Genomic DNA, 17,483 nt, shown 5'->3' on the forward strand with positions numbered 1-17,483 from the left:
CACCAGCGTCAACTCGCCACTGGCACTGTGTGCTCCTCAACCAGCTGACTGGACAGTTATCATTCAGTGGTGCATGGTGTGTGTGTTTATTACAATAACAAGGCGCTGTTGGAGACGCGTGCTGTTGTTTTCAGTTTGGTAGCTTGTCTTGCTCTTGGTTGGAAAAAAAATCTGTTTTCAATGATACAGTAAAGCGTCATCTAAAGGCTGAAAAATGTATTCAAATCATGCAGCGCTTCAGTACAATCAGCTCAACGACATGAATAAAAAATAGATGAGGCCTCCGTCTGAAAAAAGCGAAGCCTGCGGCCGTTTGGATGCACGAGTCGTGAGCTGAGAGTTAATCAGAGCTGAAGTGCTTTTCAGCCATGAAACTGTGACTTCGCCCCAAAAAAAAAGCAAATTCAACAATCAGATGTTCAACATGTGGACCTGCGTCTCTGTATGCTCAATTTATTTCTTACGTCTTTGTGTGTAAGGGGAAGATTTGGGAGTACTATCTGCTCCAGCTTTAAAGGAAAAATTCAACGTTTTTGGTAAATATTTGCTTTCTTGTCTTGAGTTACACAAGAGGATTGATGTTATTCTCACGTCTGCGCTCCACACTACTTCAGGAAGTCTTTGCTAGTTGCCTGGCAACAGGTCCAGTCAAGAAATACTCTGGCACACCATAACTTGTTTTTACACTTCAGTGTTTGCATGGATTAACATCTTAAGTGGTTTCAGGTGCTGTCAGATGGATATTTTACCGCTGGACAGAGCCAGGCTAGCCGTTTCCCCCTGTTTCCAGTCTTTATGCTAAGCTAAACTAACAGTAGCTGGCAGTAGCCTTTTATTTATGGTCAGACATGAGAGTGGTATTGGTCTTTTCTGAAATATTATTTAAATTTAATCAAAAGCTAAAACTTTATATCTGCAGGTTCATGTTTAAAGCATCAGCTATTTGGGCAAAGTGTCATGAGATAACTCCCAGTACACTACATCTGTATGAGCCTTAACATTGGTATTGACATATAAACAAATCAAATCATGAATCCGCAGGTTGCTGAGGTCAGTAGTAGGTCTGCAGTTTGTCACTTCATGCACGAGGGACAAAATGGCAAACAAGCTTTACCAGTGTGATTGTTGAAACAGGCCTGAAAGGACATCACAGCTCATCGTCCACACATGCTACTCCTGAGTATTGTTTCAGTGTTTGCTGTTCGACCGCAGCCTTTCACAACAAAGGAAACCCTGCTCTCTGTGAGCCGTCCATCTGATGGCCTACCTGCCGGCCAGTGTGTACTCGTTGGACGCTTTTTGGAGAAGACAGATGGCTTTAACTGCAGGTCTTCCTCTCACTCCGCCCCCCCCCCCCCCCCCCAAACTGCCACTGCCATGTTCCTCCAATGGAGAGAAGCCACACACAGAATCAGCCTTTCACACACAAACGCACACGTAACCTGTCGTGTTTGACCACAGGGAGGAAGACGTGGCTCAAGTGTGACTCTGCTCTCTCTGTCTCTTCGTTCACTCATCATCTACTTAATCCTGCTGAGAGGGTGAGAGTCCCGGCACCCACACCGTCCTGTGTTTTCATCCCTTCTTACACTCACATGACTGCCAAAAGCACTGAGACAGTTGCCAGCACAGCAGAGACACAGTTTCAGTCTGCAGTTTCACTTTCTCTGCCGAGTTTCTGAAATGTAGTGGATGTACAGTGATATCCAAGAAGAGCCACAAGCAATCAATAATCAGAGTGTGTGTGTGAGGGCGTGGGTGGGTCAGGGGAGGTCACACACACACACACTAAGCGTCACTGTTGGAGAGTCACAGCTGAGTCAGATTCATCTATTTGATTCATTTCTCTTGTTTTGCCTTTCAAGCAACATATTTACAGAATAAACTCTCATCCGCTGAATCATTCATTCATTCTCTGTTGTTGGCTGCAGTGCACGCACACACACACACACACACACACACACACACACACACACACACACACACACACACGCACGCACACACACATCTAGTGGGCGCCAGCTGCTGCGGAGTAGTGAGTCATTGTGTCTTTGTTACAGACTGTACACATTCAAGGGTGTACAAACAATACACACCGATGCAAGGACACACACACACACACACACACACACACACACACACACACACACACACACACACAGGACTTTCATCGGTACAAAAAGAGCTTCACATATAAAATGTTTTAGAGCTTATTTATTACTGTAAAACTGCTGAACAATGAACTGCAATACTTCTATTGTGGAATTTTAAATTAATGTATTGTATCACATCGATGTTTAATAACTTACTTTTCATTCAATAACTGACTGCAGGGTTTATTCTTGTTTGGTCTTTTCGGTTGGGACCGCTTTAAAAGAAAAAGAGGGAACGGCCAAATTAAGAGTGGGATGTAAACTGTTGAAATTCTCATTGAAAACAGAATTTAAAGTGTGTTTTCGTGTGGTAATCTCTTCTCTTAGTGGCTGTTTGTTACCGTACAGGTGTGCATAAATGTTCCATGCTTCCTCTAAGACGCTGCAGTAACTCAACCTGCTGCTCTGCTGGTCTCCATGTGCGTCACATCACTTCCGATTCCCACACGGCATCAGACACTGAGCCTCATCTAATCCTGCTTTAATGCCTGCAGCAATAACAGCCCTGACAGCCATAAACCAGCACAACCAGGCAATTTCCCTGCGCAGCAGTGTTTGGGGCTCACAAAGACGAGGCTGCTTTTTGGTGATGAGTTTCGCACACACATTTTGCTGTCGGCCACAGGGGTCGACGGAGCCAATGAAACGGCCTCCTGCTGGATGGTGGACTTGCAGATTAGATCAGAGCCAATGGGAGAATGTACTGCAGGTAAACTGTGGTCCAAACAGAGATTAGCGGTAATCCTCTGCAGCAGTGTCAGGACAAATGGTGTCCTCTCCTCCTCAGGCTCTCACTGACTGCTCTCTCACTCTTACTGAGTCCATCCTTTGTACTGTTCATATAGTTGACATCACTCTTTGAAGCAGATTCCATTATAAAAGAGCACTTACTTTAAGAGCGGCAACTTATTTCTTGGGTTCAGAAGTTTCCTGGTAATTTCCTTAAAAGTCTCCTGGAAAGAACTTTATGATTCGGTACAAACTAGAGCTGAAACAATGAATCAGTTCATTCATTAGTTGATTAACAATTATCTGAAGCTGTTTTTAGTTTGTTTAGTCATGTTTACCTACTTCCGGCTTCTCAGCTGTGAGAATCCACCACTTTAATTTGATGTATATGTTCTTAAACTGAATTTTTTTTTTTTGACATTTTATAGACTAAAAAAATGCAACAATCAATGGAGAAAATAATCAACAAATTGATCATGAAAAATATCGCTGGTTGCAGCCATAGGACTAATCACAGAAAAAATATACACAATGTTCGGAGACCATTTACATTCATTTATTTGTTTATGACTAATTTATTTACTTTACAGGAAATGAAATTATAGTTGAGTTCACAGACAGTTGTTCATTTCCAGACATGTTTCCTTGAAAGAACAGAGGAAGAACAAATACCCACTTACACTTAGATTAAGATGAATGACTGATGTATTAAGAAATGACTGGAAATTATACTTATATAATATTGCATTGCATTATATTATCAGAATATTACATTACATTTTCCATATATATTGAATTTTCCAGCCTGTAAATGAATTTTGCATCTTTGCATGATCAGCCGTCCTGCTGTGCTTTGACTTCTTGATTATCATAGTCATTATATGGTTCTTCTTAAGAATTAACAATTAAACGTGAGTTTCTTTCTCGGAAATTATTGGGAAACTACGGGAAAATAAAATATTACCCCAAGAGACTGATTTGACCAGATATTTTAAAAGAAAAAACCTTCAGAAACCTAATTACGCTCAACAATGGAAGCAGGAAATCAGCATTTAAATTGTAAGCTCAGTGATTTCCTTATCGCAGCATCATCCTGTCATTAAAGGACTCTTCCTCTCTGTGTTTGCAAAGAATAAAGGCTTTAACCGAGCGCTTCTCTGTCCTTGTCTTTCACGCGAGTGAAGCTGCCGCTGCTCGTCATAATGCCTTCAGCCTTCTCTGTGTTATGTAATATGTGATGAAACCAGCTATATATCATCAAATTAATCTCTGTGTGGGGGCTGGAACAGTGATGGCAGCAGGCGGAGAAAAAAACGTCTGTGTGGTAGTTTTATGTTCCTGCGTTGAGCTCGAGCCAGCACCTTTCACTGATAACAAAGCGCTTCAGTCGGCTGAGCTGCACACCGGAGCAGCATCCTCCTGGGTTTGAGAACACCCCAGTTTGGGCTTGTGTGTCCCCATCAGACGGAAAATTGACCCTATATCCCTGAAAATAAGATGCCTCACTGGGGAGGGAACTGGACAACCATGAATTATTCGCCATTAAGAGTCACAAAAAGCTGGGATACATCTAACACACTCCTAAAGTGGAGGCAGCCTTTAATCTATGACGATGATATGAATATTACACATGAAAGGCTGTTCTCACTGGAAAGCGATCATGGGTTATGTGTTGTGTTTTAGGAAGAAGCAGCTGTGGTGCTGATTCAGTTTCAGCTGGTTTTAACAGAGCTGTCCGTGGTGCTGAAAGTGGGTCCTGGACAAAGAGCGTGCAGCTGAGAACTTCCACCACGCTTTCAGAAACATCGTCCAGACTACCTGCGCTGCGTGCTGTGGTGAGCACTGCAGATGATCAGCACGCTGCATGATAAATCAAGCGAACTGAAGTCAATATTTACTGAAACTCATCAGCTCACACTGATTTACTCCTTTTATTCCTTTTAATCTGATGCATCAACTTTTCACAGCGTTCAACATTTTGCCTCCTTTTCAGATAAAATGTCCCAAAGACTTTTGTCAAATGACAACACGCAACCAAACATCCCCACCTCCACCTGAACGACACACGCAAGCAGTTTCACCCAGCTGGTGCTGCATGTGTGGGGCACTGGAGACCAGTAAGGTAAAGCTCCCTGCTTTGTCTTTGCTAATTAGACTCTTGGGAGACTGAAATACAGACTGGGAGACAGATGCAGGGAGGAAACAGGGGTTGTTCTCAGATTCACATGTGTGAGATGTCTTTTTCACTGTCAAATCACAGACAGACTGATGGGACATGACCAGAAGATGCGGGGCTAACATAGAGTGATATCATCCTGACACAGTTAGTTGGTTAATAGAGGAGTACAAAAAAAAATGATCAGCACAATTTTGATACGCAAACATTCACTGTTTTCAGCTCCTAAATTGTTTGCAGCTTTTCTCTGCTTGTGTATCATTGCAAATTGAAAATCTTTGGATGGTTTCAAATGTTCTAAAGAGATCACACTGGGCATTTAGTTTACTAATTGAAAAAGAAAAGGAAAAAGAGGAGTCCTCAAATGCAGCCAAACACGTCTCAGCTTGTATCTTTCATAATATTACCGTTGGTGCATCCCTGGAATTCTCTTATACCCTTGCTGCCTTTGCTTTGGAGTTGAGCGCTTTTATATTTGATGACAGCAAAGCACCTTTGAGCAGAATTGAAACTGAATGAGGCAGAGAAGCCTGGGAAAGGTGGCTCGAACTGAGGTGGGAAACGGAGAAGTGAGCGATGGGAACGAGCGAGACGTCAGTGGACTCTCCACAAGGACAAATCACGAAAGCAGGATCAGAGAACACTGAAGGACAGATGATAAAGGGGAATAGATAAACTTGATTAGTGTCCTCGGATTTTCTCTCATGACATTAGCGCTGCATGTCTCCACAGTCCTTGTCCCTGACTCACAGCTGCCAGACAAGCATCAAAAATCTAATCCACCTGAGACGAAAGGGGTGATGGTGAACAATCAGGAGTAACAGTGTCCAACTGCACTGTAAAGTTCACTCCTGCAGTCGCCAATTATTGCCCAAATTCTGCATCAACTCCTGTCAACACATCATAATATGCTTATGTTTTGATGATCATTTCAAATCTCAAAGGAGAACATCCTCTTTCCCGCTTTAAACAGCTAATATGCCTTGAGAAATAATTGATGCAAATGTCTCTCTGCTATTTATAAGTCTCCTGTACTTTGGTATTGATTGTCTGTGCTAACCGTAAGCATCAGTAGCCGACAGAGGGAGAGCAAAGCCGAATCCAGAGCTGTGCGAGCGAAATAGTCGCTCCTGTGTTACTGCCAAAATCTGCAAAAAGGATTAAAATACATGTGCATTTGTGAATAAGAGACAGAAAAGGTGAAGAAAAGAAGTGCTGCAGCATGTAAACACACAGTACTGCTGTAAGCATGTGTTGGTTCAGGCAGATATCACAAGCACAATGGGACCACAGGGGGGCCAGAGGACTGGAGGAGCAGGAGGACTCGAGCGACATCACTGCAGCTGTACTGGGAGAGTGCATACATTGACAGACACACACACACACACACACACACACACACACACACACACACACACACACACACACACACACACACACACACACACACACACACACACACACACACACACACAACGCTGCATGACAGGGTGCCACTCTGCAATCTGTTGCCTGTCTGCAGACGTCAGAGGCTGCAGCTCTTAGCGACACGTGCGTCCTGACACATAAAGGTTGGCTTCATTGTGAGCTAACATTTGATTTCTTTCCTCGTCTGCCTCCTGTCGTGATCATCTAAACCGCCGGTCCCTCGGGGGAGGCGCCGTAATTAGGCGCAAGCTGTTTCTATGACAACCGCGGGGTGACTACAGCAAAGCCCGGCCCTCATAATGAGCGTTAAGAGATTGTTTTAATGGCAGTAATTACTCAAAAAAAGAAAAAAAGCCTTTGACAAGTGAGCAAAACCATTTTAACATGCTGTCAAAACACTGTTTTTGAAATGTTGCTCATAAAAATGTTTGATTTCCCTACAAGAAGATAGAAATAAAGTACTAAACAAAGGTGAAAAATGGTAAGAACAAGAGTTTCTTTTACAAATTTCAGTATTTCTGTTTAAAGTCGTGTTACTAAGTTGCAGCCTTTGCAAAGTCTGGTCAGTTGCCTCGAGTGATGTCACTCGAGGCATCAGTTGGAGCTGAAAACTACTAAAAAAAAAAAGAAAAATATCCAGGTAGGTGGACAGAAGAGAGGTGACCACGCCTCTGAAGCCCACTTCTTGAGGCTACGTTAGCCACTATTAGCATAACACGACCGAATCTCCAACTGAGCCGTTGCCGGTTTGAGTTGCATTGTGGGTAGTGTAGGTGCCATGTTTTGAGAAAAAGGGGGAGAAGCCTAAATGACACTTTGGCTGCTTTGTTCACCACTTCACTAAAAAAACTGATATATCTTCCACAGCAGCACCATGTGTATATTACCCCGACATGTAAACAGTTGGCGTGCCTCACCTACTACCTGTTAAGAAGGGGAATTTGCACTCCGACCATGTGGTGAACAATTTGACTCTCCTGCCAAACAGGTGTAAGGAGCTTGAAAGTGTCAGGAAAAAGAGATAACAATGGTAGATGTGTTCACGTGTAATTAGATCTACCATGAATCAATTTCAGTCGGTTACTGCCCAGATGGATCCCTCTGTCGTGACATACCCAGGCTTTGTTCAGAGTTGGGGTGAGCTGGCTTTGAGCCACACAATCTGACCTTGCTGAGGCAGAAAAGACTGCTGAATCACACACTCTGTCTATCAAGTCTATGAAAGCGCAAAAAATCTCCCAGATCAGGTGAAATACAAGCAAGCAGGGCCGACCAACAGTTAGCGAGTGACACCCATGCTGTCGCCCGCATACAGTAAGCTTCACTTACTACAGCATAAGCACTGGCGGACAGATGGATGAGCTGAGCTGGAAGGGCTCAAAGCTCAGGTGGACTCCCTCTCCCCCTCTCTCTCTCCCTCTCTCTGCAAGGTCATACTGCAGCATAACAGATCAGATTTGTTCCCCTTGTATCATCATCAGCTCTGGCAGAAATAAAACTGTGCATGTTTGCAAGGCTGAAACCTCACTACACGCACACAGCAAGCAGCACTGCGCACCCTTTGCCTGGTCAGGATTAAACAGCCTGAGGACAACAAAATGGTAGCACTGCCACAAGAACAACAACACGTCCACCAAGCTGCCTGGAACTGTATCTGCTGGACTGGAAGCCAGCATCCACACTGACCCTGCCTCTGTGTCAGATGTCACAGGATTCACAGTGACAAACATTCAATTTTGTTTCCTTTTGGCACCCAGATTAAGGAGTTTAGAAACTTACTGAACCTCCTTTAAAGCACTCCCTAATTTAAGGTGGTTTATCATATGAAATACCTGGATATTTAACAGGAATTTGTGGTTCCGTGAATGCATCATGCAGCAGTTGACAGATAAACTTCACTGGGGATTTATAAAGGCCTAACAAAATAATCTCCTCGCCTTAGAGCCGTGTCCATGGGAGAAGAGAGGGGGGGATAAAACTGGTGAAACGATTTGGACCGTTCAGGGACTCCCAGAAGGTCTCAGTGAAGCCTGTGTGCTGGCTCTAAACCTGCATGAGAAGGGGGATGGGGACTGGGCTGTGGAAAGTGTAAAATGGATATGATGTGATGCACCGGGCCGCGCCGACACACTGCAGCCTGGAAAAGCTACTTACTTCCCGACGAAGTTCTCCAGCACCGAGCTCTTCCCCGCACTCTGTCCGCCCACCACGGCGATCTGCGGCAGGTCCAGGTTCGCGTTTTGCCCGATGGCGGAGAAGGCATCCTGCATGCGGTTCACCAGAGGAATCAGATCCTCCATTCCCCGGTTCCCCATGTTTGCGATGCACTGGGCAGTCTATCTTCCTTGTCAGCGCAGGGAGGGATGTATTTCTCGTTTGTCGCTCCTCGCGTTTAGAGGGCGTTTTGGACTGGGCGCACAGACACCGGCTCACTTTTCGGTTTGCGCCCTCATTGAGTGCGCCTCCTCGGTGTGTCAGACCTCCTCGGCAGCTCCACAGCCGTGAGTGTACGGTTCTCTCCACCAAGCACCGCAGGAGGGGGAGGATGAGGATGATCTCTTGTATTTCCTCAGGAGGGATCCCTGCAGTTCACCATGCGCACCGCTGGGTGGTGTGTTTTCACTGTGTTGACTCAAAATTGAGCTGTTGTGATCCACGGATTTTTTATTTATTTATTTTAAAAAAATGTTTCAAGTCTAATCTTGTTGGAATGAATTTAGAAAAGTGTGTGAATGAAATTCTGCTTCCATTTTTTAAATGTAAGGCCCAAAACACATAATTTTGTGTGATGTACAGATCTGTCCATGGTGCTGAACCTGTTTGCACCGTGGACAAAGGCCAGGGGGCACTCTGCAAGCTTGGGTGTGTTTGTAAATATTTTTTTACCACTGAGTGACATTTGCTGAAAGATACTGGATAAATCTGTCAATCTGCCAGAGGATAAATACTCATGATTCTGGTGACTTTTCATCCTGGTCAGCCTCCAGTTGTCCAACACTTCCATCCTGAACAGCTAACCAATAATAGATCAACATACATGTAAATACAATATACATTGAAAATATATAAAGTAACAGTGTGTCGGTGCAACATGTACAATGGATAAACTCTATAAATAATATAATATAATATAATATAATATAATATAATATATAAAATAGTAATATATTGACATTACATATGTAAATGATATATATAACATATGCTGCATATGATGTACAAATGTGTAATGAAGTCGCACTGTTATGCTTGAATTTCTATTTGAGTATCTAATATTCACTGTAGGTTAGTGTATCTTATTAATTCTTCATACTTACTGGTGTTACATGTCTAAAATACAACCGTCTGAGAATGAAACAATGCCAGATTTAATTCAAAATACACTATTATCTAATGATCCATTTAATTATGCAGACCTGAAGCGTTTCCTTTCTCCAGACGACCACCAGAGGGCGACAGAGTGCAGTCATTTCTCTACAAGGGGCTGTTTTGGGTTTCTGCTTTATGCAAGTTGCACCGGGTCTGGAGCAAGTCTTTAACCGTGTGCTATGACTTTAGTTGGATAATCAACAATCATCGCGGCTTTCCCCTTAGAGAAGTAAGTCGTTACAACTGTGGGAAGGTGAAATGTAGGAAGTACGCGAGGAGGCGCAGCAGGTTTATCTGTCAGTTAGCTAGCCACTTCAATGCTATGCAAAGCTAACTTGTTGGCTACCTTGGCTAGCTTCGTTCATTTCATGGCAGGTGTAGCATGTTCATTTATTGACTCAAGATCTCTGCTTTGTGTTAGTTTCTAAATAACGTGCAGTTCTCTTCTAAAAACAAACGTTTAACATACTGTTCTCCTAATATATTTGGCTAAGAGAGTAAAGACTTTAAAATAAACTAAGTAAACCTAAAAGTAAATTATAGTTAGCTTGCTTGCTTGCTTGCTAATGCTAGCTAGTTGTCACCATGAAATATGAGAGCGACCTGTTGTCTCAGGAGATGCGCACTGTAATTGAATGTGTCTTCACAATAAGAGGGTTTATTCCAACAGCCGGGGCACTTAATCACACAAGCTTTTTCCTGCTCCGATCCACAGATATTTTGTTTTAAGGGCTGACAAAACACTGGCACTTCAGCTGCCGGTTTGTCAACTAACGGAGGAAATTAAAGCCCGTAATGTTCAACCCACACATCCATCAGCAGCAGCAACAGCAGCAACAGCAGCAGTTTCACCAGCACCTGCGGCAGCTACAACAACTTTTCCAGCAGCAGCCTCCGCCTCCTCCTCCGCCGCAGCCGCCTCCGGGGCATCATGTCGCCCATCACCATCACCAGACACCGCGGTAAGCACATTAACTCGAGACCGGGGATTACGCAAGGGCCTGCGAATGTGTTATATGTGGCTCGCCGTAGCCGAGTAACAATACACGCCAGACTGTACGATTCTGCGGTAGGTGGGGAAAAATGTGTAGGTTTGCAGTATTTTTTTAAATGTAAAAGGAATAGTAGGACAGTTTTGAGGTGCGTTAGTCCGTTTGTGAAGAGCCATCCAGCCCAGGCTCTGATTTGTTATGGTTTTGTTAGAAGTAAACCAATGACCTAGATCCTGTAGATGTACACTAATATTTTTGTCTGTCTCAATCTGGCCGCCCTACAATGCCCTACAAATGGGTTGTTTGTATTTGTGACTTAAGAGAACTGATTACTCCAACCAAATCTACTCAATCTGTCTGGATCAGATGCTTATTTAGTCGTCAAACAGTGTTATGAGTGTATCAAAAGTTGGATTATTGCCATCCTCTGTTATCTGGCCTGCCCAAAGGTAGTGTTGATAAAAGTCATTTCATAAGATTACTGGCTCTTTCCCAAAAAGTATGACAATATCACCTCTAATCCTCATAAAAACTCAGGTCTCTTGTGTATTTTAAGTATGAGCAAAAGCAGCTCAGACTGGTTTGTTTTCTTTGACCTATGACCACACTGTCATTCCATGCTGCCACCCTGATCTTTGGTCATTGCCTGTTGTATTTACTGTTGCTGGATAAAACATTTACAATTGTAGTGTTGTTATTAATATGATTTAGCGTTGTATTATATTGGATTATGCTTGTTTTTTTAAACGCTTATGTAATGAAGCTCACTGAGTAATGCTGCTGCTGACAGGGAGTTGACTTTTGATAAAGGCTAAGCCAAGTCAGGACGGCTTGTGTTTTCATTTGGAAATTGCGTGCAGGTGTCGATGTGAAGACGCTACATCAGAATATCAGCTAATTTCCAAACATCACAGATGTGTATACAGTAAATTTTCAGGTTTGTAAGTAGTCTGACTGGTCGACAGATCATCACTGAAATGCTGCTTTTTAGCTTGAGGCTATTTACTTCTGAAATAGTGCTGCATGTTTATTTTCCCTTGTGTTCTTGTCGCCCAGAGCCATTCCCGTTCCTCCACAGACGCCCACTCCTCCCAGGATGGTCAACCTGTGCCAGGCGACCCAGACTACCATCATCGCCCCCAATCCCATGCTGCAGGGGGCCCTACTGATGCAGCAGATGCAGGGTACAGTCTGGATTAAAGCATAAAGACAGCAGCAAGAACTCAAAAGCCTCCAATAGAAAGAGCAGTAGTATGTGTGTTTCCATACCCATCATGCTTTGCTTTCATCCAGGTAACATGCGGGGCTTTGGGATGGGTGGACAGCAGTTCCGTCAGTTCTTCACAGCAGGGACCAGGTCGTCTCTACTCGGACCGGTTCCCATGGGGATGGCCATCAAGTCCCACATCATGGGTTTTCCAGCTGCTCGACCATTTCACCCACACGCTCGCTACTACAACAACACCGCCACCACCGCACCCTCTTCCTCCTCCTCCATCACTGCCACAGTAATTACAGCAGCACCATAATAATGACTATAACCACTGTGTAGGTTTACAGTCCAGCTAATTTACCACACTGTGGTCTCACGAGTGACCGGTTCACAAAGTATTGACTCAATCAGACATGATGGACGGTCACTTTAGTGTATCCTCTCAAAGAAAATCAGGGTTTCCAGCTGTGACAGCACAACTCTTTTATGCCTGATGAAAGTAATTTTATCCACTCTGATTAAACAAATTTGAAAAGGAGCTCCTTTTTGTCAAAGTTGCAAATCCAGCAGTCACTTTTTTGTATGTCTAAACAGATTAATAAAGGTATTTTCACTTTGAGATGAACCGACAAAATCAGTTATATCCAGTTCCAACAAAATCTCAGATTTGTGCCTCTGTTAGTATCTCTCACTTGCAGCTTTATCTCAGGGTTGGAAGTACAGTTCAGCCCAGTTCTAATGCTGACTTAAATAAACAAGCCAGGCCTCTTTATACACAGTCTACATGGTATCCTGTTCTCTGTGTAGGATGCTGCAGCTCGCCAGCCAGACAGGAAGAGAGACAGCGAGCAGATGGCAGCGGGGAGCGCAGGCGACCAACCAGCAGCTAGCAGTACCAATGAAGCTACTGACAGGAGTGAAACAGGTAGAGCTGATGGACTGTACAGTCCAGCGTGTTGACTGTCATATGCAACTTTCAGCTTGTGCAGAAAAGTAATGAAGAGTACTTGAAGATCAGAACATTTTCTGCAGATAATGTTTTTTTTTCTTTGTCTCCAACTTTGAGTTTGCCTGTTTTCTCTCTACAGATGGTGCCATGGGAGGAGTGGATGGAGCCACGCAGGCCACTGAGGAGCAACTTGAAGAACCTGCAGTTAAGAAGCAGCGGACAGAGGGGTAGGGAAAACATTTTTTTACTGCTGTGAGTGCAGTTAAACTTTGACCTGGCATCGCATCCTCAGGAGTGTGGAAGAGTAGAAACCTTTCTTAAAAAAAAAAAAAAAAGCCTCCTACCTGATTGCTAACCCTCAACATTTTGTCTTTTTCCTTCTTTGACTCTTGTTCATTATCTCTCAGGTCCGAGGAGCCCAAACAACCTATTGTTGAGACTGTCACCATCGCAGATACAGATGGGGACGTTCTTTCTTCAGAGTGTAACAGCAACACAGAGGACAGCCAGACTGGAGGTAAAACCAGCAGAAATCTAGAGTGCATGGTTTCAAATAGTAGTGTCGTTCGGGTCCATTGAGATGAAAACTTACTGTGCTCCTTTTGTCCTCCGATCTTTACCCAGACTGCATCATTCTGGAGGAAGGAGGCTCCACGGGGGGATCGGATGTTGTCGAGGCGTTGGAGGAGAGCAGAGCTGCTGACGTGAGAGAAGTCTTTATTTGGAATGATCATCTTATAGACAAAATAATGTGAACACTTGTAGATAATTTTGAAGTAACTAAAATCAGGCTGAGTGCTGCCTATCAGTATTTGCCAACCTCCTGTGTGCAGTACATCTCGAACAAATGGCCGACACTGGGTTTAGCTCTGGTTTGCGGCCTCTCTGCAGGGCCACGGCTGTTCGTCAGCCCCGTCCCCGTCTGGCAGGCTGAGTGAAGATGACCAGCAGGTTGATTTAGCCATGGAGGAGACGCCAGAGGGCAAAGATGCCCCCTCACCAGGCAACCAGGAGGAAGGAGAGGAGGGTGTAGTGGAGGGCGCCAACAAGTTCTACTGCTACCTCTGCAGCATTACCTGCCACAACCAGCAAGTAGGTTGAACACACACACACGTCATCATACAGAGGCCACAGTGCAAAATATGAGTATTTTATTTAACTATTCTCTTTTATCTCTTTCATCGACTGCACTCTGTGGGTTGTTTTGGTTTTTTTGCAGAACTTCAGGAGTCATATGAACAGTGTTTCCCACCAGCAGAGGATGATGGAGATCCAGCACATGAGCAACGCGTGCCTGGTCACCCTGCTGCCACGGGTGCAGGAGTCTCTCCAGGGAGCAAACAGAGACGGGTCAGTTTAAAACATCTGACTGTTTATTTGAACCTCAAACAGGTTTTGTCAGTCAGTACGAGGTTAATGTAAGAGACCGTTTTTAAAAAGAGGAAATGATCCTCATGAGGCTTGGATAATGTTTGTCCGTGTTCTCTGCAGAGAGAAGAAAGAAGAAACGAAGCACTGGTGCACCACCTGTCACATCCATTTCACCAGCAGCATCACGGACCACCGTCGCACCGAGGAGCACAGAGTAATTAGCTATTCACTTTATAGTTAAGCATGTTTAAACGCTTGAATATTGAATTTTCTGGAAATGTTTTGAAACTGCTTTTGTGGTTGCTTTAAGGGAGAATAATCAGTAATGATCTGGTGTCCCCTCTGTCTCTCCTCAGCTTGCCAGTAGATCAGCCATCTCCTCCTGCACAGTCTGCAAGAAACACTTCAGGACCTCCCAGATTTTTGTGGAGCACTTGCAGTCCCAGGAGCACAGACAGAAAGTGGAGAAGGTATCTGTGTTTGGATTCCTGATTTAGAACCATCAAACAACAAGGCAAGCATTTTGACATGACGTGTCCACTGTTTGCTAGCTCCAGGAGAAGGAGGGCTGTGAGGCCTTGGGCAAGCTGACTGCCATGGACACTGACGGCTTTTCTTTGGAAGAGGTGGAAGGGAGTGAGGTGGAGGAGGGAGAGGAAAGACAGAGGAAAGAAGGAGAGCAAGATGTCTCAGAGAAACAGGTGATCAGCATATAATTTCTGCTTGTTTGTAATTGACAGTATTTGCATTTAAATAGACGATAAGCTACACACCTCGTGGTTTAACCAACGTCCAGCTTCGCTTTGAGCTGAGCTCCTGAATAACACTATTTAGTCCATCATACTGTAGATGGTGCATCTGTTACACTGTGGATGTTCTCTGTGTCTCTGGTGACCCTGTACAGGATGGCTGGTCCTCCTTTAAAGAAGTGACTCTGAAGGACATAGCCAGTGATGAGCAGTATGACCCCGACACAGTCTACGGTGAGTGGCGCTAACTCCTGATTCGTCACTGTTTGCTGCATCATTCTTTTGTTGATGGCATTGTCATGTTGCTTACTATTCGGCACGTAAGCAATTAGACGACGAGTCAATTACACTTTGCTCGCTAGTCAGCAGCAGAAATACTAGCAGGTTAGACTTATCATTTTTTCATTTAAATTGAATTCAAAATACATCAAATCAAACCGGTTTAAGCACATTTACCCGACCGGACCAGCAAAACCATAAACTCTCCTGATAACATTGATTATTACATTTGAGTGAAGTTTATTCTTTCACTTCTTTTGCTGCAGGGTCCAGTTTTTTTGTTCCAGTCGCAGGTTTTATCTGCAGACTCTGCAACAAGTTTTACCACTTTGAATCCTCTGCTCTGCACACCCACTGCAAATCACTGAAGCACTTCGAGAACCTCAAGGTTGGTTTACTATTAAGTTTCTCTTGTATTGATTGTATAACTGCAGCCTCACTCCGAGTATGCGTCAGCTCTTGGTGGGAATTTCCACATTTGTAGTGTTTTCAGTATTTTTATGTTTTGTCCTCTCAGAGGTGCAGAGAGTTGCTGAGTCAAAAGGGTGAAGCTGCTGCATCTTCCAGAGAATGTCTCCGAGCTGCAGACAGCCCCGGGCCCGTACCAGAAACCATCACAGACTGTTCGGATGAAAATTCCCACCGTGAGGACACTGGTTTAGTGACGAACGCAAACCCCAAGCAACCTATCATTACACTCACCCGACTGAACATGCCAACAGAAAACCAGCAACAGGAGGAAGGAGCAGAACCTGACCCAACCTCACATGGCTTCACCACCACCTCAGCGACCAGCACCGGCAGCACAGACCAAGAACTGCACAGCATGGAGGAAGAGACCACATCCCAGGCCTCCGTAGCTGAGGAGAGACCTGCTGAGCAGCCTGCTGGCAGCACAGAGGAGCCTGACTCAGAGTCAGCACATGCTGCTGAGGTTGCTAACGAAGGGGAGGAGGAGAAGGAAGCTCCTGCTGTCGCAGGGAAAAAGAGCGACACAGGGAAGGCAAAAACCACACCCAAACGCAGGTCAGTGAGGGCCACAAACAGACGCTGAGTCACAGATAAGATGTGGAAAGAGAGGAAACCTTAGGACAGGATTTGTCAGTATGTGAAGAGGTGCTTTCATGAAACAGACCAAGAAGTGAGCAGCCCTGCCTCTCTCCATGTCGGAAAGTGTGAGTCAAACACAGCAACACATAAGAAGACTGAATGTTGGTAAATCGTGGCGAAACATGAGAATAGTTTCCCAGGGTGGGAAATTAACCACTGAAAGATATCAAACACACATTGAATCCGATGGTTAAGTATCTTAGTATCTCAAATTTTCAAAACGGGAGAAAAAAAAGGAAATATGGGAAATTATGTATTTTTTCAGGTTACACCATAAGCAAGGGAAATTTAGATTTTTAGTAATGCAGTTGTTTCTTCACCTTCTACTCCCTGGTGTTACAATTGCTGTAATTGCTTCTGACCCCTAAATTTGAATGTGGCCTAGTTTAAGAAAAGACCGGCTGGTGGATTTTCCATCCGTTGGTCTCCGGGGTTAAAAAGTTAATTTCCCACCCTGCTGTCTGCAAGGATCAGGAGGCTGCTCATGCTCTCGCTCGCTGCGATGAATGATTGTTAACTTAATATAATAAGTTGGAGACATTTTCAACATTGCTAACCACGTAGCACACGCTTTTAGCGACCTGAAATGTAGAATGTAACCAAATTCAATGTTGGTGACGAGTTTTGTTTCAAAAAGTATTAAAATGGTACTTTGGCTTGAGTGTTGACAAATGCTGAATCTTGAAACCAATCATAGATTTGTTCAGGGCATTTATCATCCTCTTTTTTTTTTTGTTAAGACATGTTGGGTTCAAGTTGATGTTGTGTTTGGGGCAAAAAAGTTTTTACAGCAGCTGTGGCCTTCTCACTGAAACAGTCCTGTACACATTGTCATGTTTTTTTTGTACAAGAAAGAAGCTGAATGTAGTCGTGAACACCCGTCAACAAAATGTCTAAAAACCCCAGTATTCTTGAAAACGATAAAGGAGCTTTAAAATGAAAATCTGCAGCAGCCGACAGCTTCA

At 44.1% G+C, this 17,483-nt stretch overlaps 2 protein-coding genes across 8 annotated transcripts in view; one reads left to right on the forward strand and one right to left on the reverse strand.

Annotated features, from left to right (window-relative positions):
- The window catches only part of dnm1a (dynamin 1a), a 48,507-nt gene extending 39,435 nt beyond the window's left edge, over positions 1 to 9,072 (reverse strand). For 3 of the 6 annotated variants that reach the window (XM_070988231.1, XM_070988235.1, XM_070988229.1), the window contains exon 1: positions 8,641 to 9,072. In XM_070988231.1, the coding sequence (XP_070844332.1) occupies positions 8,641 to 8,801 (161 nt within the window). In that variant the 5' untranslated portion in view covers positions 8,802 to 9,072. The remainder of the gene's footprint in view (positions 1 to 8,640) is intronic. The other 3 variants (XM_070988233.1, XM_070988234.1, XM_070988230.1) reach the window with 2 other exon arrangements.
- Positions 9,073 to 9,940: 868 nt separating this feature from the next.
- ciz1a (cdkn1a interacting zinc finger protein 1a) lies at positions 9,941 to 17,362 on the forward strand. 2 transcript variants are annotated; one of them, XM_070989030.1, is made up of 16 exons: positions 9,941 to 10,084; positions 10,571 to 10,817; positions 11,904 to 12,031; positions 12,141 to 12,355; positions 12,868 to 12,985; positions 13,149 to 13,236; positions 13,417 to 13,526; positions 13,634 to 13,713; positions 13,901 to 14,101; positions 14,229 to 14,359; positions 14,501 to 14,594; positions 14,737 to 14,850; positions 14,932 to 15,081; positions 15,285 to 15,363; positions 15,675 to 15,796; positions 15,926 to 17,362. In XM_070989030.1, the coding sequence occupies exons 2-16, from the start codon at positions 10,651 to 10,653 to the stop codon at positions 16,460 to 16,462; spliced, it is 2,334 nt and encodes a 777-aa protein (XP_070845131.1). In that variant the 5' UTR covers positions 9,941 to 10,084; positions 10,571 to 10,650; the 3' UTR covers positions 16,463 to 17,362. The 2 variants fall into 2 exon arrangements, with proteins under 2 accessions (XP_070845131.1, XP_070845132.1); XM_070989031.1 differs by having other exon boundaries at positions 14,938 to 15,081.
- Positions 17,363 to 17,483: the final 121 nt, after the last annotated feature.

Source organism: Chaetodon trifascialis, chromosome 20 (genome assembly GCF_039877785.1).
Source record: "Chaetodon trifascialis isolate fChaTrf1 chromosome 20, fChaTrf1.hap1, whole genome shotgun sequence".
In the NCBI taxonomy this organism is placed as follows: Eukaryota; Metazoa; Chordata; class Actinopteri; order Chaetodontiformes; family Chaetodontidae; genus Chaetodon; species Chaetodon trifascialis.